Raw genomic sequence first — 23,503 nt, 5'->3', positions numbered from 1 at the left:
CCTTACCTTCACCTTACTGTCATGTGGGGCCCCCCAAAATCAAGACCCAGGGGTTGAGAACCACTGCATTAGCCTACTTTCTTGTAAGCTTGTATTGCTGCTCTTTTCGCCTAACTTTCATATGCTATCATGACATGCCCAGAATAGGGATGCTCATAACCACTTAAACACCAGCATCCGTATTGTGGGGAATGCTTTCACTGAAAATAGCAGATCGACAAGCTGTTGCGTCGCATTGTGAGCTTGTCGATCTGCTATTTTCTGCAAAAGCTTTCCCCACAATAACACAAAACAGAAAAGACACTGTCTAGTATTGAGCCCTGAGGGATTCCAGTTACCCATATGGAGAAAAGAAACAGCTGTGTCACCTTCAACTTGGAGCTATCATGATACCTTACCTTTACTTTGAAGTCTACTTACCGGAAGTATATTGTTATTAAATATGTCTGACTTGATGCTTTTTAGAACTAGCTTTAGGTGACGTCACTCACAGGCAGGGTTGCCATGTCGGCTTATTATAAGCGACTTTGGGCTTATTTTTCTGTAAAGTTGCTTGTAAATATTGGCAGTTGCGCGTTGCGTTTGGACTTGTTTTTAAAGTATAGTTTCTTATTTTGTGCTTGTTTCCTAATGTTGTTTAAACCCGTTGTTCTCAAACATTTTCATGTCAAGGTCAAGGTATTTGTCCACGGACCCCCATCTGAAAATATATTTTGCCAGGGACCCTCGTACCAGATTTGTGTCGTTAAAATGTTTCAAAAATATTTCTAATTTGTCACTTTTTTCACCAAGATTTTTTTCGAAAATAGCCGATATGGTTGCTGCTTCTTTTGGTCTTGTTTTCCTGGGCCTGGTTGCTTATTTCTCGCGCAAAAACGTGGCAACACTGCTCGCAGGCCTTATAACAGCACAGTGGTCCCTCCTCCTCTTAAAACTCAAGTAACAAACATCACAGAGAGGCTGCAGGTTGTTCCACTATGCAGTCCATATAAAGACACCAGGTATTTGACTGAGGTTATTTAACCTGTAACTTCAAAGTCATTTTCACGGGTAGTTTTTTTAATTCTGTTTACGTCAAGAGAGAAGATCTTTTGATTTCTAACGTAAGCTAACAACCAAGCTAGCTCGCTTGCTAGCTGGCTAACTGGGCCTAACTTTACATTGTTATAATAATATGAGTAATGCTAACGTTACTGTTATTTTCTGTTCTCGAGAAAGCCTGACCGATCAGCTGTCACTGGCTGGTAAATGGAAGTAACGTTAAAAGTCAGTTACACTTTTAGCACGCTATAGTCTTCCCACTCTATATTGTACATTTAATGTGTTTTGAGTAAATGTGGTACATACCATCAGTGGTGGAAAGTAACTAAGTACATGTATGTACTCAAGTACTGTAATTAAGTCCAATTTTGAGGTGCTTTTACTTTACTGGAGTATTTGCAATATTCATTACTTTTACTTCTACTCCACTACATCTCAGAGGCAACTATTGTACTTTTACTCCACTACAATTATTTGAAAACTTTAGTTACTGGTTACTTTGCAGATTTTGATGATTATTACAAAACATGCATTAACCACGTCCGCAAGAACTTTTATACATTTAAAAACCTGTGAAATGGGACATTCTGCTAAATGAGTACTTTCATTTTGATACCAATACTTTTGTATTTTTACTCAAGTAAATGTTGAATTCCGGACTTTTACTTGTAACAGAGTATTTCTACTTCTGCAGTATTGATACTTCTACTTAAGTAAAACATTTGTGATTTTTTTTCCCACCACTGCATACCATTACACTACGCAGGCATTGCAAAGAACAGGTCTGTTTTAATGAGTAAAAATCAACACATAGCCTCACAGTTGCTAACTACTTAACTAGCTTTCCAGGAGTTTAAGAAATCATACAGGGGGATTGATTGACATTACTTAATACTTTCTGTGACTAATATGTAAACAAAAGGATGAAATGAAACCTACTAATTGGTAGGTTTCATTTCATCCTCATCTGCAGATATTGTCCCTCAAAAGATCCTGTCATTCTTTTATGACTGCCACCCAACACATAGGTTGTGTTGGGCGTCTGACAAGATGATCTTGTCAGACTTTGAGCCAACATTTATGACCAGGAGGTTTCTGATGTGTAACATTATATTGCTGAGTAAATGGCACCATCTGTAACTGTCAACAAAAAAAAAAGGTCTGGATGCTCTCAACATAATTTAATGAATGGAGTGGTCAAAAAAATTATGACCTGACGAAGGCCGCATTGTCCGAAACGTTGTTGTGTTTCTTTACCACCACTATTAGTTGAATTATGTTGGGAGCATCAAGACGGTGTGCAGACTTTTTTTTTTTTTGTTCAGTTTATTTAGTTTGATCCTGACCTGCACCCGTCGATGTTTGGATGTGCACCATCTGTAACTGAACATGACTCACTTCATCCCACAGTTTTAGTGTAAGCCCACCATGGAAGAGTCAGGAAGGCCTCGCTATGCCAAGGCAGGAGGTCGGGTGAGGGGCATTGTGGCAGATGAGACGGAAGCCTGGAGGATGCAGGACCCGGGACAGGGATTCAGCCCCAAAAACGAGGGAAGTCACCAAACCAAGAGGAACCAGGGCAGGCCTTACCATGCCAGCCCTAAGAAGGGGGGCCATGGCCCCCTGAGTAGCTCTCCTGGGGGGTTCAGGGGTGGACACAGTCCCTTACAGAGGGATGGCTTCCAGCGGTTCCCTGGTGCCGAGAACAACCGAGAGGAGAACTGGAGAGAGCGTTCGCAGCACTGGAAGAAGAACTCACTTGGAGAGGACCAGAGGGAGGACCGGGAACAGGGCAAGAGGGACTTTGCTGATGGCACTGCTCACGGCTCAGGTGAGGAAATCAACGGGGAAAGAATGTGCACACTTTTATTTCTGAGCGCTGGTAGGCCTGTCACAATTATTACATATTCGTCTAATTGCAATTATTTGAGATAATTGCAATTATTTTGTCATAATCGTTTCCGTGTTGAAAAACATTTTAAAAAATAGTGGAAATGGCAGATCTACAAGCACGCAATGCGTCGCATCACGTATGAAGTTATTAAATAGGTCAGTAATTTCTTTGTATATTTCGGTTAATAGGTTATTAAATCATTAATCGCAATTATTTGAGTGACAATTAATCCTCATGTAAAATGTTGTTATCGTGACAGCCCTAAGCACTGGTATATAATTACTCAAATATTATGTTGATCGGATCAACTTGATCCACAGTCTGCATGTTCTAAGGATTAGATTTTTTAGAATGTCTCTTCCATGGATACAGGGCCAATCCAATCTTATTTGTTCTTGCCCCTCCAGGAGGAAGACGAAGGAACCGAGGAGACCGAAGGAGGGCTTTTGGGGATGAAGACAGGGGTCCAGTGATTGACGAATCGCAGCTCTCGGCCAAAGAACTCTTGGCCCTGCAACAGGCAGAGGAGCAGCTTATCCGAGATGAAGTCTTTCGCCTGAAAAAGGTGAGCACGCTCACTAGAGTTACTAGCGGAGAGCTACGTGGGCTCGCAGTCAAGTCTCCCAAGTTGTTGGGAACTGGCCACTGTCTTATGTATACAGTACATTCTCCTCTCTCATATCACTTTAGCGCGCCCGCAGCAGACCCAGTGCTGTGTACACCTGCTGTCTGTGTGACATGCTGCTGGACACGATCCCTTATGCCCAGCGTCACGTCAAAGACAAGTGGCACAAGAGGAGAGCAAGGGTGAGATTTTATTTTATTAACGCTTGTCACTGTAGAGTTTGAAATTCACTACCGCTACTACAGTATTCTGACTCTGCAGTAACTGTGTAGTCGTAGCCTTTATACATATAAACCTTGTGTGTGTGTTCGTGTGTTCCTAGGAGAGGCGAGAGCAGGTAATGCTGACTGAAATCCTGCCCCCTGGGCAGGAGCAGATAAGTGCAGTGAGTGCTACCTTAGAGACAGTCGCCAGGGAGCAAGGCCTGAGTGACCAGGACGTAGAGAAGAGGGAGAGCATCGTGTCCATCATGCAAGAGCTGCTCCAGTCTGTCATGCCTGGTAAGCTGCCTAAAAAGTATTTATATTCCCTATTTTTTCCCCTTGCGTATGTTTATTTGTCTGTTATATTCATTCTATTTTAGTACTTTGCCATTATCTTTTTTTCATTTGTGCAATTTAAAGAGCATTGTATTGTATCTTAACTCATTCAGTGCCACTGGACGTCTAAGACGTAGAAAAATAAATTGATTTATTTTTTCAGAACCCAAGATATCATGATTTGAAAATGTTCTGCTCCATTCACTTCTTGTTTAACTTCTTACTGAAAAATGCTGTATCTCGGCTCCTAAGCACTTTTTTTTTACAATGAATTTTGGCTCTGGCACTCCAGCCAAACTGCCAGAAATAAGTCAGGCACTGAATGAGTTAATGTGCGGAACGTGTAGGGCTGGCCCCAAATATTCTGATACTTGTTTGACAGGTTGGTTTTCAAACATACAGTATTTGAATACTTCAGTTTGAAATATTATAATCATTGCACAGCAATGTCACATGCACACAGGGCTTCACTCGTGTGTTAACCACTTGAACCCTAGCATCTCTATTCTGGAGCTAATATAAGGCAGATCTGTACGCTCTCATTGGCCCGTGTTCTATTCTGGAGCTAATATTTGACGAGACTGGTAGATCTACAAGCTCACAATGGTTTGTGATTTGTTGTAAGTCACAAAACGTACTCGTACGAACAATGTTAGTAGTTTTTTTTAATGGTATGCATAGATTATAAACGACACCCAACAATTTTCACTCTCGATGACTTTCTTTAGTTTCCTTAGACATCATCAGGCATAGTTTATCAGCTGCAATGCAACTTTAACGAGTTGGCATTTGCTTGTTTTACACAGACAAGACAGCCCTGCTGCTTCGTGTTCGATGTGATCAGCTCTTGAGACGCAACTTACCTGCATTTACCACTAGACAGGCGCCCGTTGGGCACCGACCTACTCGGTAACGATGAAAGTTGGGAATGATGCAAATGGGGAATGCATGCCCCACACTGTTATCCAATGCCCATCACACCCATAGTCAGAGTACCTGTTGTAAACGTCTGTCTGTGTCCCTTTTATGCCCATATATGGAAATCTCTGTCTGTCCATATCCATATATGGAGATCCCTGTTATCAGTATATGGGCATATAGGGGGGATCGACGGTTCTTGAAAGTTGTGCAGTGGTAAACAAACGTCTGGAGAATGTCTGAAGAGTGCAAACTGACTGTTTAAAGTAGTAAGTAATCAAATGGCAGATGTGGGGAATTTGCCAGATCAAGCTTAGGCAGGGGTTGTTGCCATGGCAATCAATTTGCTCTTTTGGGCCACGGCCTTTTCTGGTGGTTCTGGACAATCGCCTATCCGACCGACTCAACACCGGGCACTGCACTCCCGTGGGTCGTCTGCAACACGTGTGGCGAATTTGAAGTCGGTCGGTCGAACGATTCTTGAGATACGGGGATTACAGATGTAAGATATTACTGGGCTCTGTGGAGATAATAATTTTGGATGCCAAGCGCCCTGGCTTAATGTATTCGCTAATTAATTTTGAATAGATATTCCGATTTGAACATTCTCTTGCTCTTCCCTCCCCCTCTCTCACTCTTGGCCCCTCACTCTCGATCTCTCTTGTTCTTTGCCATTTACAGAGATAAATCTCCGGCTCTATGGGTCATCCTGCACCAAGTTTGGTTTTCAAGATTCTGATGTCAACATTGACATTCAGTACCCCCCTCACGTGAGTAGTACAGAGCCAGGTCAATTAGGGCTGCAACAGTAAATCAAACTAATTTTGAAGAAATGTATTTTTAAAAGTATAAAATTTTGCGCCAATTCCTTGATATACTGTTTTTGTTGCCAGACCCAAGGGGTCGGCCTACATGAGGCTTTGTACCTGTTTTCGCCATACATGGGCATGCCCCCTTTTCCCTTTACTCTCAGCCATAAAATTCTGTCCCCCTTTCGTCCATACATGGGCATAGACACAGGCTGACACGTCATGAGAAGTCCGGCTTAAGTATCATTCATAGTCGGACGTAAGGATACGTAACCAGCGCCAGCGCTCCTTGCGTTGTCGTTTTTGTCTCCCCCTCCGTCACTTACGGCTCCAGGATTTCCGTCCGTGCGATCAACATTCACCGTCAGGCCGACGTACGTTCGTTTGTACGTTGGCTGTAGTACCAGTGGAAACCGTTGGCAGTATATCAGGGAAAAAAAGTTTTCCTTGGGCACTCTCTCCACAAAAAGACCCACGTTGGTGGTGGAAGTACTTGAGTAAATGTACTTAATTACTGTGACAAAATGAACCCAGCCAGCCATTCCCTAAACACACACACACACACAAATAATATAGCACAGTGCAGTATGGGTCGAAACTCACGTTTTGTAGACAACCATTGTTTTTGTCTAGTTTGTGTCTTTTATTGCGTTGTTTTGGCGTCCATTTTAGCGCTGTTGCCAGGTTTTGTGAGAGAAATAAGCAACCAGGTCTATGAAAACAAGCCCAAAATAATCGACTAGGCCACATCACATGAAAATAGCAGATCTACAATATCTATTTGAGAATCACTGGTTTAAATAAAAATTGGCCCAAATAAGCAACTACACTTTAGAAACAAGCCCAAATAAAACCGCAACCACCAATGTTTGTTTACAAGCAACTTTACAGAAAAATAAGCCCAAAGTCGCTTATAATAAGCGGACATGGCAACACTTTTCACAACATTTAAAACCTCGCAGCTGCCATCTAGTGGATTAATAGGTGTACGACGCCCAACGTTATAATTCCTACGGATTTAACGTCAGCGACTATGCATGCGTCTGTAAAGAACGGACGGAATCCCTCACCCCCTGACGCACGTTTTAGACCCATCTAGGGACTATGAACGGGCCTTTAGCCGTGACGTAGTGCTCTGATCTTATAAAGTACTTATTCTGGGTCTGGCAGAACCAGGTAGCCCTGGTCTTGTTTTTTTTACATAAACACTATAAAGTAATTGATAGAATAATCGCAATAAAAGATTCACTGTTGCAGGTCTAGGTCAATGGTGTGTACTGTATGTTCAATTATCTTTGACATTGCCAGCTTTGTTCCTTATTTGTTATGATTTATACTTTATACCACTTAAACTGGGCCCACCACATTCATACTGTGTTGTATAAAGGTTTTGAAATGGAATGTATTCACAGATGCATCAGCCTGACGTCTTGTTGAAGGTCCAGGAGAGCCTCACTGTGTGCCGTGAGTCACTTTATCCTTTATTCATTTACCAGGGACAGTGCACATTAATCAACATGTCAGTTTTTTCACGTCCATGTAAATGAGCCAGAGTTAGCCAGAAGCTAATTTTCATCTGTAGTCCCTGAGCAGGCTGTTAAAAAGTCTATCCATACAAAAACCAACATATCAATACAAGACAAGTAGACATAGTACAGGAGACAGAACAATTACAGTAAAGTATGAGAAATGACACCACTGACAAATGGAGCTGATATTTACCCATGATTACAAATTTGGTTGGCTTTAAGCCATCTCTTAAGGTTGAATTTGAAGGTCAAATAAATAGTCAGTTGGCTGATCAGCAATGCTCCTTGTCAAGAATTATCATCAAAGCAGTGAACAAAATAACTACCTGATGAGCTAAGATCAAAGCTTTCGTAGATGCATGTTTTATAAATGTGTTTTTTTCTTTTTTAGCTGTTTATGTCGACCTTGAAGCAGATTTTCATGCCAGGGTGCCTGTGGTCATCTGCAAAGACAAAAAGAGGTTTGTCTCCATTGTTTGCTCTTGAACCTACCTCTGCTAATTTCATCACTGCCTGTGACTTGGCACTGCATCCATGGGAGAATTTGGGAAACTGATCATGTTGTTGTTCCTGCAGCGGTCTGATCTGCAAAGTAAGCGCGGGAAATGACAACGCCTGTCACACAACTGCCTACTTGTCTGCCATAGCCAATCAGGAGCCTCTCCTCCTTCCACTGGTCCTGGGCTTCAGACACTGGGCGCGGGTGAGTTTCTAAAAGAGCCGTTATCCTGTGATCAGAACACAGCATTCTCCTGTCAATGGTTTCATTTTCACATGTTTAAGTAACCACCTAATACACCTTTATAAACCTAACTTGGGTGGTTCCACATCACCATACTTTCTGTAGTACCTGTGGAAAGCCTAGTTTCCATTCCATTCCGTTATTAGCCAGTGCCAATTGGTCTATAGCTCGCCTACTCCAAAACTTGACCAGTTAATTTCCACACACAAGCACAGACCATTAATGTATCCGCTACTTCGCTCTAGACCAGATATACAAACTGGTAAAGCCAATTAATTCCATTCTAGTAACCTCCTAATAAAGAAACCACCTACTAAACACCCTATCAACCTCCTACTATCACCATATTGGCCACCTCGCAACCACTGAATGTAGTCCATAGCAACCAAATTAACTTGAGCATGTTTATACACACATGCGCGTGTAGGCTGAAGTTACACATTGCAATCACATGCTATATTTTCTGTGTAAATTAACACAGCACAAGTTTTAACATGTTGTGTATGTTGTCTCAGCTCTGTGAGGTGGACCGAGCAGAGGAAGGTGGTCTGCCAACATATGTCTTCGCCCTGATGATCATCTACTTCTTGCAGCAGCGAAAAGAGCCACTCCTGCCCACCTACTTGAACCATCATGAGGTGTGCAAGTTTTCTCCCTTTTATCTTGCGTTAAATTAAACCATCACATTATTCATGACTTAAACAACAAAAAATGCATAATCCTCAGATAAAGGAGTTTTCTCTCAGCAAGCTGACCGACTTCAATATCACACACCTGGTGGATGGATATGTGCACTGGACTTACTTCCCCACATCCAAAGAAAGTTCGCGGCCAGTAGAGGATTCATATAAGAGTGGAAAGGTAATTTCTGTCTGCAAAAAACTAGTCTGGCATAGCCTGTTTTTGTTGTACCTGGCTCTACTTGATTGTTTTATGTTGGACAATAGACACGTTAACACCAATATTAGTTCCATGAGACATTCACATTATGTTAACTTACTGGCCTTTTAAATGAACCTTTCACATATATGAATTTGAGTGTATCCATTCAGGGAGAACTTCTGTTCTTGAACCACATCTTCCCAGGAACATATGTGGTTGCCTTATTCACCTTTATTACACTTGATCGTTAAAAAAAAAATGTCCAAGCTAAACAATGATTTTAGGCCTGTAGCATTGACATCCACTATGAAGAAGTGTTTTGAGAAGATCATGGTGACCATAGGGCTGGGGCGGTATGGATTTTTATTTTCCGCGGTAATTACTCCCCGTTACGGTACGGCGGTATTTACCGCCTCACGAGGCGGCAGCGTTCGCGCGCGCGCGAATTTTTTTTAAAATACCGCAGCCAATTTTAAAGAACCGCGGGTTACCGTTACCGCGCCATTACCGCTACCGAGTCGTTACCGTTACCGCGCCGTTACCGCGCCGTTACCGACGGTGGATTTTGCACCGTCGTCATTATTATTATTATCATCACCTATGCTGCTGCATTGTCTGAAGTAAGCCGAACAAAAATAAGTTTTGCTCTTAAGCAGTGGTGGAAAAAATACTCAAATCTTGTACTTAAGTAAAAGTATCAATACTGAAATATGAAAATACTCAGTTACAAGTAAAAGAGAGAAATACCTGGATGATGTTTTCTCTCATCTCTCGTAGTTAACCAGTCTGCGTGGCCGACTTTATATTCCATGACCATGATGTTAGCGTAATCCGTCAAAGATTATTGGAAAGCCCTATCTCGGATAAAAACTATTAGGATTAAGTAAAGTAGGGAATCTATCCCCGTTTGTTATGAAACTTATGAAAGAAATGAAACCGTCGTATGTTTTGCGTCAGTGCCGTGAATGCCGTCAATCGATTGGTCTCGGCTGCCGGAAATAGCAGATCTACAAGCTTGGTGAGGTTGTAGATCTGCTCTTTTTGTTACGTGATGTAAGACACTATCGTACGACGAGGTATATATATGAGAGTGAAATTACACTGGTGACTCCGACCCAAGCTATATATCTATCTGTCTGTCTGTCTGTCTGTCTGTCTGTCTGATCGCGGGCGGGTATCATTTTATTGTGAAAATCAGAGAGCACTGTTTCCGCCCAAACAACGTAACTTGTGTAACTTAACACAGCACAACTGCATGGAGCATGCTCATGCTGGTCAGTTATGTTAACTCACAAAAACACATTGAACATCCTGTTAAACCTTCAAATTAAAACTATGTGATGACGTAAACAACGACACATGTGTGCTGCGTAGATGCGCGTTCGCGGACAACGGGTCGTTTATTTGACGGGCGGGTCTGGTTCGTATTTTGAAATAATCACGGGTGATGGGTCGGTCTACGGATCTGAGTATATATATATATATATATATATACACACACACATATATATGTATATGTATATGTATATGTGTATGTGTATGTATATATATATATATATATATATATATATATATATATATATATATATATATATATATATATATATATATATATATACATTCAAACAGCTTATGCTTACTTTTTATATGTCTGTGTTGTGTGGGTAGACTATATATATATTCAATCTAACAATTTCTGTAATACTAAAGCCAAGAAATAATTAATTATCAGGCACACGCATAAAAGCAAACCCCCAGTTTAATAATAATGGACTGGCCCTGCTCTGACTCCTGTCGACCCCCGGGGTGCCTCCACTCTCTTATCAGGGGTTGTAAATCTCATCTTTCTACAGCAAAAGTGCAACACTTTGGGCTGTCGCTGAGCTTGTAGATCTGCTCGTTTATATCTGTCCTTTCCTTTGCCACAAGGTAATGTTAAAGAGCCGACCAACCCCGCCCCCGACACGACCCCGGCCGACACCAGTCACACCACAGCAGGCTAGAATAGACATATCATCATGATATAAAATATAAAAAAAAAAAATTATCGCGGTAATGAACCTGACGTGCGGTACGGTATACCGTATGGCGGTATTGCGGTTACCGCACCCAGCCCTAGGTGACCAATCTATTTGTAGACGGGTAGGCAAAAACCAGAAGTGATGAATGCTGGCCCAATTCAAGTGAGATTTGAATGAATACCATCCATGCATACATTTTAGGTACTTGCAAACGTGTGTCCAGCAGATGGTGCTAAATCTCATCCCCAAATTCATTACTGCATTATTTAGGCTCAACAAGTATGAGTATATTTGAAAATGTAGTTTTTGGCCACTGAAGTTACATAGTGCTGCTTGTTACATTATCCTTACATATATCCTAACCCTTGCCAAACAGGCTCCACTGGTGTTCATTCACACGCAAAAGTGTTTTTGGCCACTGAAGTTACATAGTGCTGCTTGTTACATATATCCTAACCCTTGCCAAACAGGCTCCACTGGTGTTCATTCACACGCAAAAGTGTTTTTGGCCACTGAAGTTACATGTGCTTGTTACATTATCCTTACATATATCCTAACCCTTGCCAAACAGGCTCCACTGGTGTTCCAAAGGCCTTGCACCTCTGTAGAGGTTGGCCTCCTGTGGGTAGAAATGCTTCGCTTCTACTCGTTGGAGTTCAACATGGCAGACAATGTGATGAGCGTGCGCACCAGTGTGGTTCTCTCGCGTGAGGCAAAGGACTGGCCAAAGAAACGCATTGCTGTGGAAGGTAAAGAGCTTGATAAAGATGTCAACCTTTTTTGAGCTTCTGTGAATAAATGGTATCGACACACAATCACAACTTCCAGGACTAACCTTGTTAAAGGGGGTGTAAAGTGCTATGTTTTTAGTAAAAAGAAAAAAAGCTTTGTTCCGAATAAACATTGTTATAAAGTGTGTTTTACAGGAGTCTCTCCAGCTCTTTAGTAAACAGAACCCCACAAAGATTTTGTCTGCTTTTTAGTTTTGTCGTTTATCCCTATATCGGGATATAGAGCTATTTATTAGACTCTCTTAAATATACTGGCCCCGACTATTGAATCTTAAAGGGCGAATCCTGCATCTGTGCTGAATTCTCTCTGACAATGTTTTAAATTCATGTCTGCCTGTCTACGTTTAGACCCGTTTGCCGTAAAGAGGAATGTGGCTCGCACGGTTAACAGTCAGCAAATGTTCGACTATCTCCTGCACTGCCTGAAAACCACGTACAAGTACTTTGCCCTGCCACACAACACGGCAGCTACCAACCACAAGGCTAAGACATTGAGAGAGGAGACCGTCCACCAGGCAGGCACGAACGCGGCCACAATTAAACCTGAAGGAGAGGGTCCTCAAGACTCTGATTGTATTATTGAAGAGGAGGAGGTCCATGAAGAGTGCGACTCGGATGATGAGGGGGGAAAAGAAAAGGCAGACTCTGGCAAAAACAGCCTCTCTGAAGATGAGGATGAGGACGTGGAGGAAGAAGAAGAGGGGGATGATGATGCTGAATTCTGCCGACAGCATCTAGACAGCCTCACCACGGAGGATGAGGAGATCTTTCTAGTGGACGAAGTCTCAGGGGAGGAGCTCCTCTCTGACGAAGAGGGCCCCGACTTGGAGACGCCCGCTTCCATGGACGATGAGGAGGAGGAGGGGGAGCTGGCTCCTATCATTCTGTCACACCCACCTGTAGAGGGCGATGAGGGCCTCGAAGTCAAGAATGAAAAACCGAGCGGCCTGCGCTATGAGTTCACCAAGCAAGCGTTTACACGAGGCAAGGTAAATATGACGTATGTGTGTGTGTGTGTGTGTGTGTGAACAAATGTTGAGAAACCCAGGCAAAACCAACTTAATACTTTGGTGGTACTTGTGCATTTGAAGATGAATAGAGATGCAGTTGGTTCAACTAATTGGCAGCGATGCTTGCATGTAAAGTGTAAGTAAATCTGTCTTTATTATCTCCTAGTCCCACCAGGTTGTGTGCAGCTTGTGTAAACATGACGGCCATCTGAAGAAAGACTGCCCAGAAGATTTCAAGAAAGTTGAGCTGGAACCCTTGCCTCTAATGACACCGAAGTTCTTGAAAACTCTCAACGCTGTGTGTGAGCAGTGCTACGGTAAGAGTATGTTCTCTGTATGGCAGGAGTCTCAGTATCCGGATGTATTTGTCTGGACAGCCGATCTGGCAAAGATCATCGGCTGCCCAGACAAATGCATCCGGATACTGAGACTGCTGCATGATGATGTGTCAGTCACAGTTCTCGGTGGCAGTGGAGATGAAACGGAACCGTTCATGGTTGACATTGGATACAGCAGGGCTGTGTCATTGCCCCTACACTTTAAGCCATCGTCATTGCTGCTATCCTCAAAATGAGTCAAAATGATGTACAGAACCAAAGGGCAATTGCTCCTGACTTTGCCAAGACATACAAGCAGCTTGGGTCTGGCAATCAATATAAAAAAAGACTCAAATCCTCCTGTGGAAAATGTGAACCACTTCACCTATTTAGGCAGCCTTCTGTCAAGCTGTCATCAACAATGAGATACACCACCGCCTCCCAAATCCCAAGTGCTGGACAGAATAACATATTAAGGCTGCACACTGAACCGTGCTCCCAAAGTAGATTTCATAAATTGCTACCAATTACCACTTGGTGATAATTTATTAAATCTACTAAGGGGAGCAGTGTGTGGACTGTTTTTATTTATTTACATTTATTGGATAACCTGCTGTACATCAAGCTGAACACATTACATGCGGTACATGATCACCATGCATTCAATGAAAACCTTGAACTTGTTTATCTATCAAAAGGGATTGGATATTATGAGCACAGGGATGGGGCAGACCAACTGCTAATCTAACCCAGCTTTATTTTATTATAAACCAAAATGTTTTTACCTGACATTTTACAGGTAAAGGAGACCCAAAAAAAGTGTTTGGTCCTGTCTCAATGGCTGCTGTTACATGGACAGTTTCATTCGGAATGAATACACTTCTATTTTGAATGAATGAATGGATGAATTCATTCAGAATAGAAATGCTCATGTAAACACGTCAATTGGAATAGAATATTCCATTCCAGTCTGACCCGAATGAATTTTCATTCGGTTTGGAGGTGTGGTATAGACCGTTTGAATTGGAATTGACCATGTAAACACTTTATTCCGAACGCTCCTCTCTGTTTGGATTATTTTATATATGAGGGGCCAAATACATATACATTTTAATCACATGTTAAGGCCCAATACTGCAATAGCTGCATTATTTTAATAGCATACGTGAACAAAAATAAATGAAAACAACATTATTAGGGCGCAGCTGCAGCGAAAACAGATGAGTTTTCTATTTCAATTCATTACATGAGCAGCCGGAACGGTCGTCCCAAAACACCCCGCCCCACGCACCTTTTGAGCGGGCCATCCACGGCTGCTCCATGGTCGCTGGATTTTTGACCCGCGGGCGATTGTGTTTTAGGGCGACAGACCCCGCATTCAACCCGTGTGCGCTACGCGGCGCAGAAAGAGGGTTTTAGTCACAGTGAATGAGTTACAGCATGTTTCAAAGCTTTTTCATAATAATACAAGAAAAACGTGACACTCGGCATAATGAGTAGCTTATACTTTCTACTTAAGTATATTTTGATGCCAATACTTTTGTACTTTTGCCATAAATGAGCGTGCCTTGTTTCATAGACTGTAGTGTTGCTCTCTCTCTCTCCATTTATTATTATAATGTCCATGTGCAAATGCGATTCGTACCTACATGAGAAATGTGACAAATCGTATAGGCTAGCCTACGTTTTACCGTGTCTGGTACCAATACAAAAAAAGAAACTGGTCTGAACTTGTAGATCTGCTACTTTTGCATTAAAACGGCGATAACAAAGGAACACAGGCTTGCACCGCATACAACGCTGCCTGGCCAGGAGTCGGTGCGTTGCTTACCGGCCTGCCTACGACCGACAGACCTCCACCGCGGAGGCACAAGGGGGCTATTGCCTCCTCCCATGCCCACCAGGGGAAGCTCTGCTCTGGGTAGTGGCCCCTGGTCCATGCCCGGGCGTAGGCGGGAACCACTTTGGCATGTCAAAAGTTATATTCCGAATGAATGCTTTGGTCATGTAAACGAGGAATACTTTTATTCGGGTCCCATGTAAACATATGCAGGTGAGTGGAACGGATTCCTCTATTCGGAATGAGTTCATTCTGAATGAATACATGATGTCCATGTAACTGTGGCCAATGTGGATCTTTGTGTTCCCCTAGAGGACTTTGCCCCTGACACCCTGGAAATAGACGTGAGAGAGTACATCCTTCAAGACGTGGAGAAATTCGTCAGAAGGCAGTTTTCAGGTAAAGGCCCCATGCTAATTAGAGGAGTCCTTGTTGAATTAAAATCTTTTACTGGCATTAAACGCTTTTACTGGCTTTGTTCTATCAACCATGCTCATTCACCAAGATATTATATCCACTTATAGTATGAAATTGAAAACATTATGAGATTAAAAACTAATACTGAGGTGAGGTTAACTTCAGTCAAATAGGTCCTCGTTACGAAGGGTGTCATTCTTTCTATCAGACATCAGTTATTGTCTACATCTGGGAATGTAGTGGGTCAAATAATTATTTTTGTGTCATCTTGTGGACAGGAGCGAAGCTGCGGTTGTTTGGGTCGTCTAAGAATGGCTTTGGCTTTAGACAGAGTGACCTGGATATCTGCATGGTGATGGAGGGACAAGCCACCTCAGATGTAAGTAGTATATATCACTGGCGTTTCATCCATTCATGCACAGAGTGAAATCCTGGGTGTTGTCTTTGTGTGTGTATAGCTTGTAGTGATGTGTGGGTCGACCCACGTGTGGTTTCTGATTCTCATGTACACCATTACAAAGGGGAAAAACCTTTGTCTAATTCATTCCTTTTTGATTGCATATTTTAATGACTATTTCTTAAAGTACAGCAGTACGAGTTAACAAACGCCAAAAGGATGAGACACAAAAAGGCAAAAGTCTTGCTTCCATTGTGGTTAATTAAACATTCAACACTCAAACAACTGGTCAACACTCAAACAACTGGATATCTCTCATAGTGGGTCGGGTTTAAAACAAAATTATTTGTACAGTAGGTGTTAGGGATGTAACTTATCTCAATAACAAAATGTCTCAATTTTATCATGGGCCTGTGACAGCATCTGGAAAAAGGTAGGATATGCACATCCCCACAGTTATTTGAACACTGTGTGGAACCCAAAAATCAAGTGAAAAGAAGGAAATGTCTGCACACGATATACTGTGACAGGCGAAAATTGTGTTGTTTAGTTTGAACAGCAGCTGCTCTCTCACTGATTGGTTATTTACCACTTCTAAACCGTTGTTGGTGGCTGATCCACATAACATTTAGCTTAGTAGCTAACTTATCTTTAGTCAAACAGTGCTGCCAGCCAAGGGACACAAGATAAAGTGGCACAAAGCCTCGAACAAGCATTGCGTTGTGCATCTCATTAATCACATGCACCATAGCATTCCTATTCTGAGCATGTCATAACATTCGGAACATATCTTTTATTTGTTTATTTTAAATATAGCAATAAATATTGTATCATGGACCTGTTATCATATTGTATCATGAGTTTTTGGTATCCCTGGTAGGTGTTATTAATAGTAAGAGATTTGATTGCTGGTGTGAATTCTTTTTCATTAAATAAGTGCAATTAAATTTTATTTATATTTTTCAGGGTCTGGACTGCATTGGAATCATTGAGAGCCTGGCGAGATTACTGAAGAAACACCCAGGTTACATGCTGCTGAATTTATTCGAATGTTTGCCACTGTGCTGTTGTATTTTGAAAATGTTTAATTGTATTCTTTCACCTTGATTCTTCGAATCAAAGCAAAAGGATATAATTAGAATCAAATGCTTATTTTAATTGTAAGACATTTGTTTCTTCACCATACAATTAAACTAATAACTGAAGATGGAAGCCTGAAATATTACAGTACCATTTCCACACTTCCTTACGTCTCTACTCCCCCCAGGTTTGAGGAACATCCTGCCAATCACTACAGCCAAGGTACCCATTGTGAAGTTCTTCCATGTCCACACAGGGCTGGAAGGAGACATCAGCCTCTACAACACCCTGGTAAGGACTTCAGAACAAACTCATCCTTTTTATGTTCTGAAATCAGTTTGTAGGCTTAACGCTCATTATTAATGCACTCACTGGATGCCTGCGTGACACATGATGTGACATTTGTACTTTCAGGCCCTGCACAACACACATCTGTTGGCATCGTACGCCGCCATCGACAAGCGGGTGAAGTTCCTCTGCTATGTCATGAAGGTGTTTGCCAAGGTGAGCGCGCTACACGCACACGGCAACAACAGACATCTTTGTGTGCACTGCTATAGTGGTTCTTGACATGGGGTCCATGGTTACTTGAGGGGTTTCAGGGAGTCCCCAGCTAAATTATTGATCGTTAGAGTTACAGACCCATAAGTGTCCATTCGGTTCCTGGAAGTGTACAAATGGAACCAGTTGGACCCGTAAGGGTCTGTTTGTTTCCATTTTTGTCCACTGTTAAATGAACAGCAATGGGCTTCCATGGCCTAATGCATATCAAAGTGAGGGTCTTTGAAATTAAAAAGGTTTAGAATCACTTTAATACTTCATGTTGCATTCTCAGATGTGTGTAAACCTCTAATAATATTATTATTTGTCCAGATGTGTGACATCGGAGATGCGTCCCGTGGAAGCCTCTCATCCTACGCCTACACCCTCATGGTCCTGTTTTACCTCCAGCAGAGAAACCCACCAGTGATCCCTGTACTGCAGGAGGTAACGCACCCAAACCTGAGCACATGATCGGTTAGGCTCTATTCCTAGGCTGTGTGTTTTCCACTTCCTGTCGATTTCATTGGATATCATTGGTCATCTGACCAGTTTCATTGGATCAAATCGACAGGAAGTGGAAAACACACAGCCTAGATCTCTTAACTCGGTGAAAATGATCTTTCTCTATGAACTTTGTTGCAGATTTATGACGGAAGCAAGAAACCAGAAGTTCTGGTTGATGGTTGGAACATCTATTTCTTTGATGATTTGGAAGCACTGGTGGGTTTCTTTCCTCATTCTGCTGTATGTCCAACATGCAAGAAAAGTTAGAAGTTGACAGAAGTGTGATTCTGTTAAATTCAGACATAATAAAATGGTCATGCTTAATTGGTCAGGTGGCAACTGGCAAGCATAGAAATAGCTTATGTGAAAAAAAAAGGAAATGGCTTCTGTGAGTGAGGCTAAATGTCTTCAAATGACATTTTGAGAAAGCATGATCATATCAAAATGACATTTGGTCCATACATGCGCAATGATGGCACAATTCACATCACCCAGCTATCTGAGGCAGATTGTGTTGCACAGTTGGAAAGTTTAGTTTTTAATTGATGGTACACCATTTCTTGTGCACTCTTCAGAACATGCTTCTGTATGCCTGTAGATCAGGGGTCTGCAAGTAAGTTTGGCTCAGGTAAAAAATGTTCTAAGCCATTAGTTCGCTGGACTGAAAACATTACTGCAACTCTGCGACAGACCGCCTTAGAAGATACTGTATACTACATTTGTTTTAGTTGCAGAACATGGATCAAAATAAACGAGCTGTACACGTAAGTGTCATAATAAACTAGATAGATGGAGACGGACAGACCTTTATTGATCTCACGGGGGAAATGAATGCACTGAAAGCATCACAGGCCATTTGGAAGCGTCAAATCGAGTCTGTATTTGGCTGCAGACCGCCTAATGTACTGTCTTGAACATGGTATTGGTCTGATTTATGTCGCTGTATGACAATCTGTGAACTTGTAGACTAGTTCTTTTTGGTGAGTGACCAAAACATGACAAATTATAAATTAGGCCTTTTCCTGTCATCTTCCGTCTACAGCCTAAACGGTGGCCGCAGTATGGAACGAACACTGAATCGGTGGGGGAGCTGTGGCTCGGAATGCTCCGCTTCTACACTGAAGATTTTGACTTCAAGGAGCATGTTGTGTGCACCCGACAGAAAGCCTGTCTCACCACCTTCAATAAACAGTGGACCTCCAAGTACATTGTCATTGAAGGTCAGCCTGGGTAGCTGCAGCAAAACATCTCCATTATTCACAGATAAAACCCAGGAATCAATAGATGATTGTTGGCATAGTTTCTTGGCTGAAAATAATTGTGCTTTATTAATTACAATTGTGCCTTGTCTGGCAACATGTAATGCTTTTGTCTCTCTCCTCTGTGCTCACTACAGATCCATTTGACCTGAATCACAATCTGGGTGCTGGCCTGTCGAGGAGAAGTACGATTTGTTCCTTCCCTGCTATTCTCACATGTCATGAAGTTATTTGTGACGTGTCACTGATTACTTGGAATGTTTTGTCGTGTTGGAGGCATGTTCTACGGCCGACGGGGTTGCATAATGTAACACATAATGTTACTGTTGCCGCTAGCACAAGCCATACATGTTGCACAGTGCTTGCACATTATCATTGTTTTATCCACTACTTTTCTTTCGTCATGGGTAATACTACATCGGTATCAGTAATGCTCCCATACAGCAAACGGCTATACCTGCGCTCTCTGACTGTACTTGTGTCTTGTCCATTTGTCATTTCCACATTTCTCACAGCTGCACCCGACACTCATCCGTGCCAAATGAAATGTTTCACTAGGCTATTGGCCCAAGGCTTCCACCCCCAATTAATTTGATTGAACAGAACAATGCATACATGCCTCAAACCGTCGTCATCGATGCATTTTAACATTCAATCCCTACTGATTACTCATTTTTTTTGTTCTTATTTTCATCAAAACAGTGACCAACTTCATCATGAAGGCTTTCATCAATGGCAGAAGGGTGTTTGGGACACCAGTCAAAGTCTATCCCCCTGAATACTCTCATCAGATGGTTGGTATTTATCATAAAAACTAGACATTGATGTAGAACACCTGTCTAAAAAGCAGCAATGTCACTGACATTTCTATATATTCATCCCAGGAGTATTTCTTCGATCCTGAGGTTCTCACTGAAGGAGAGCTGGCCCCTAATGACCGCTGCTGCCGAATCTGTGGAAAGATCGGTCACTTCATGAAAGACTGCCCCATGCGTAAAAAGTAGGTATTATCAAAGTGAATGTATTTATTATGATTACAATAATTATGTAAGGGCAAACATACCTCACCAGCACTTTTGGAGTCGGGTACAATCTTTTGTTTGGTGTAAACATTGTTCTAGGTCCAGGCAGAGAAGGGACTTTGAAAACAATAGGCTGGAGTCTGCAGATGGAGCCAAAGAGCAGATGGCGCAGAAGGGCGAGCGCTGGAGGAGACCGGATGAGAAGCGTTCCTGTTTCCTGTGTGGGTCTCAAGCCCACATCAAGAAGGACTGCGTGCAGTATAGAGGCCCTGCAGGTAGATTCAACATAATGATTAATTGATTTTTTCCCCCCCAGTATCTTTCCAAAAGAAAAGATAGAAAGATTGCACTCAATACAGTGCATACCTCTACCAAAACTGCAACTGTCATGACTCCTATTATGCCATTTCCACCAGAGATATAAATTAGTTGCTCTTTATTGTGACCTTGTCCGGTTCAAACAAAAAGTTATCATCTCTTCAAGGCAGCCAAGTGATCATTCCCACCAAATTTGGTTAAATTTGAAGTATCTTTGTTTTGGATATATGACTACATGTGACTGTTAGTCTGACCTTGATTGTGACCTTGACCCTTTAACCCAAAAGTGAGTTACCCATTCTCGAGTTATTTTGCTAACAGACAGACTGGCAAATGTTATGTTGTGAAAACATAACGTTCATCCAAGTCTGTTGGTGGAGTTGTGGTTAGTTTTTATCTAAGGTCTCATCATAAAGCATGGGAGGAAATATGTTGCTTTTAATTATGTTTATCCTGTGTCTGGTAGGAAACTCTTCATTCTCCTCCTCTCCTAACTCTTCATCAAACCATCTGAAGAACATGAGAGAAAAGGAGAAACAGGTGTGATATCAAACTTCATGAGTTATTCATTATCTTGGCTGAATCTAAATAGATTTTTTTTGGCTTTTCTGCCTTATTTGGATAGCACAGCAGAGAGGCAGGAAACGGCGTGAGAGAGACAGGGAGTGACACGCAGCAAAGGCTGTCGGGCTCGGAAATTAAATTAGATAGAGCCTATAGGTACGGTGGACGAGCTACAAAGTTTTGCGATAGTGGCGGCGGGTATGCGCCTTCACCACTAGGCAATTGGCGACCCTGATGTTAATATTGTCTTGTCTTAATCATTCCAGCTACTGTACTTATTTTTCTTGGGTACTGACAAGTTTTGTTGTCAACTTAGATGGTCAGTGCATTCAGTCAACCGATCAGTGCATTCAGACAACCTTACCTTGACAAACTGTCCATGTCTTCAGATTAGATTGAAATAACTGCAGGCCAATTCACTGCACAATTGTGCATTTCTATCCAAGTAGATTCTGATGTGTTTTAGGCATGGGAAGAAGGTGTAGCAGTGTAAACATTTCAACCTGTAGATGGCAGCACTGGCATCTTATGCCTGTATTTTAGGGTGTCTTCTTGGAAATGTTGAAACAATTACTAGAAGTTTTTAGTTCCCATGATTCAGTGTTTCATGTTTAAGCAGGTAATGTTAAAGGAAATTCTGTATTTAGAGAGGCTCAGACATATTCTCAATCTATAATTTTTTTATAGGGAGTACCTATACAGGAGGACAAAAAGAAGCGAAAACAACCAGTGATATTGAGTCCACAAGCAGGTGTGTAATTTTCTGTCTGTTCCCATTCAAAACATCATGAAAGCATTAGATTATAGATTATAGATACCTGTGTTTGTGTTTTTCAGGCAGTATAGCCAGCCGACACTCCTCGACTCCACGACTCATAAGTCATAGGAAGAGCCCGGTGGAATAAACAAAACCATATTCACACAGCGGCCATTTTTCACTTACTTCATACTCTGGTTGGGGTTTCCCACCCTTGGGTATGAAGTTAGTGCAAATGAAGAGATGATCAAACCTCGTTCTAGTGTCTCCATCGGCCAGACGGCAACTAAATCCAACCAAATCCTTTTACCCCAAAATCTAGAATATAAATTGGACTGCATGGCCAGCTGGAACCCACAAAAGCCAAAGCCAGGTTGCCAGTGGCTTAACTTGAAGCAAAGCAGGGCCTTTTATGTTTTTATTTTATTTTGTTTTTGTTTTTTTAAACAGTTACTCCTCTGCAGAGGAGTCTTTTTAAGCTTTGTTTTTTATTTTAACAAGACAAGCCATGACGCATGCTCCTCATGTCTTTGTTTACCTACCAGTTTTGATGGCCAGGGTGTTTTGTTTTTATCGAATTTCGTTTAAATGACATTTTAATTGTCCTGTGCACTGACATCCATAAACCCGTCTCTCTCCTCCAGCCTGGAAAGCAGCTGTAGTTTCTGTGTTTCAGGGTACTACTCGCCCTGTATATAATGTAATTTCAGGGTTGTATTTTTATGTTTTTGAGATCATAAACCTAAAACAAGTAGATTTTATAGATGCAGCCCCGTGTGTGTGTTTTGCGTATGCGTGTCCGTCCAAGAATGGTGGACCTCCACTTTCCTCAGCACCCAACTTTCAAAAAAACCCTGGTGTGTTTGTGTATATGCTTAGAGCTGCTATGACTGACTCGTACAACAAGAACACAGCCATTTAAACTTGGGTTATCTCTGTGTTATCTTCAAATTTACACACTCAATTTATGTTATTTAAAAAAAAAAAAAAATTGTATTTGACTTTCATTTAAAGTAATCAAGTATTTCAGTTTGTGAAAAAGCTTGCAAACACTGCTGACCGCTAAATTTGAGATCATTTGGATTAATTTTGTGGAGCTAAAACCATAGCCTGGAATCTAAACTGATTTCCTGTTTGGATTTTAGTTTTCTTACTTCGCTTCTCGGAGAAGTGAGAAAAAAAATCAGTTGGGAGCAAATCAGTCTGGATCCCAGGCTAATAAAATAATGAATTTGGCAGGTGTTTTGTGGCCGCCACGGTGCCTCAGATCAGTTGCTGCACAGTGAGGCTCCATACTATATTGAATGTGTTGCTGCTAGTAATCTGTCTGAAAGACCTGCTCATCAATTAAATTTTAAAAAAGAACTTTTTTTCTTGTCTTCATTGTCTTGATTTAAAATTTAATTGTGTATTTTGGGGACATGATATGTGACATTATAATCCGAAGACTACTTTTATTTGACCACACTCAGAAAGTGGAACCAACATTTTATCAGACATTTCTAGTGGGAACCCAATTGTCACGGTCAGGCTACGCGATGGCTTCATAGAGGATGGCTGACGTTCTGTTTATCTGTAAATTCATTGGCTGTAACACCCGTCACTCGGACTGTAGACCAATCCACACCGCTTATTCGCTTGGTGGCATAGTTGCCATGTCTGCTTATTATAAGCGACTTTGAGC

General features: G+C 41.8%; 1 protein-coding gene across 2 annotated transcripts; it reads left to right on the top strand.

Annotated features, from left to right (window-relative positions):
• The first annotated feature begins 906 nt into the window (after positions 1-906).
• Positions 907-23,184, top strand: tut7 (terminal uridylyl transferase 7). Of its 2 annotated transcripts, none has more exons than XM_080433853.1 (29): positions 907-1,001; positions 2,452-2,872; positions 3,343-3,500; positions 3,626-3,742; positions 3,883-4,060; positions 5,699-5,787; positions 7,239-7,290; positions 7,747-7,816; positions 7,932-8,058; positions 8,613-8,735; positions 8,824-8,958; positions 11,572-11,749; positions 12,140-12,780; positions 12,968-13,118; positions 15,271-15,357; positions 15,654-15,754; positions 16,739-16,796; positions 17,040-17,143; positions 17,267-17,356; positions 17,726-17,839; positions 18,038-18,115; positions 18,942-19,119; positions 19,296-19,343; positions 19,861-19,952; positions 20,043-20,158; positions 20,280-20,455; positions 20,965-21,038; positions 21,750-21,813; positions 21,900-23,184. In XM_080433853.1, the coding sequence occupies exons 2-29, from the start codon at positions 2,470-2,472 to the stop codon at positions 21,965-21,967; spliced, it is 3,870 nt and encodes a 1,289-aa protein (XP_080289979.1). In that variant the 5' UTR covers positions 907-1,001; positions 2,452-2,469; the 3' UTR covers positions 21,968-23,184. The 2 variants fall into 2 exon arrangements, with proteins under 2 accessions (XP_080289979.1, XP_080289980.1); XM_080433854.1 differs by lacking the exon at positions 907-1,001 and adding an exon at positions 1,017-1,103.
• The last annotated feature ends 319 nt before the right edge of the window (positions 23,185-23,503 follow it).

This window comes from Gymnoscopelus braueri (assembly GCF_963280865.1).
Source record: "Gymnoscopelus braueri genome assembly, chromosome: 7".
Lineage (NCBI taxonomy): Eukaryota > Metazoa > Chordata > Actinopteri > Myctophiformes > Myctophidae > Gymnoscopelus > Gymnoscopelus braueri.
Note: the sequence above shows the minus strand (reverse complement) of the source record. Positions and strands in the feature narration are given on the sequence as shown.

Bases quoted from the DNA above. Each gene is read 5' to 3' on its own strand.
- tut7 (XM_080433853.1), top strand. From the start codon at position 2,470: ATGGAAGAGTCAGGAAGGCCTCGCTATGCCAAGGCAGGAGGTCGGGTG. The intron at 11,750-12,139 runs GTAAAGAGCTTG...GTCTACGTTTAG, and splicing joins GAAACGCATTGCTGTGGAAG to ACCCGTTTGCCGTAAAGAGG. The intron at 19,953-20,042 runs GTTGGTATTTAT...TATTCATCCCAG, and splicing joins CTGAATACTCTCATCAGATG to GAGTATTTCTTCGATCCTGA.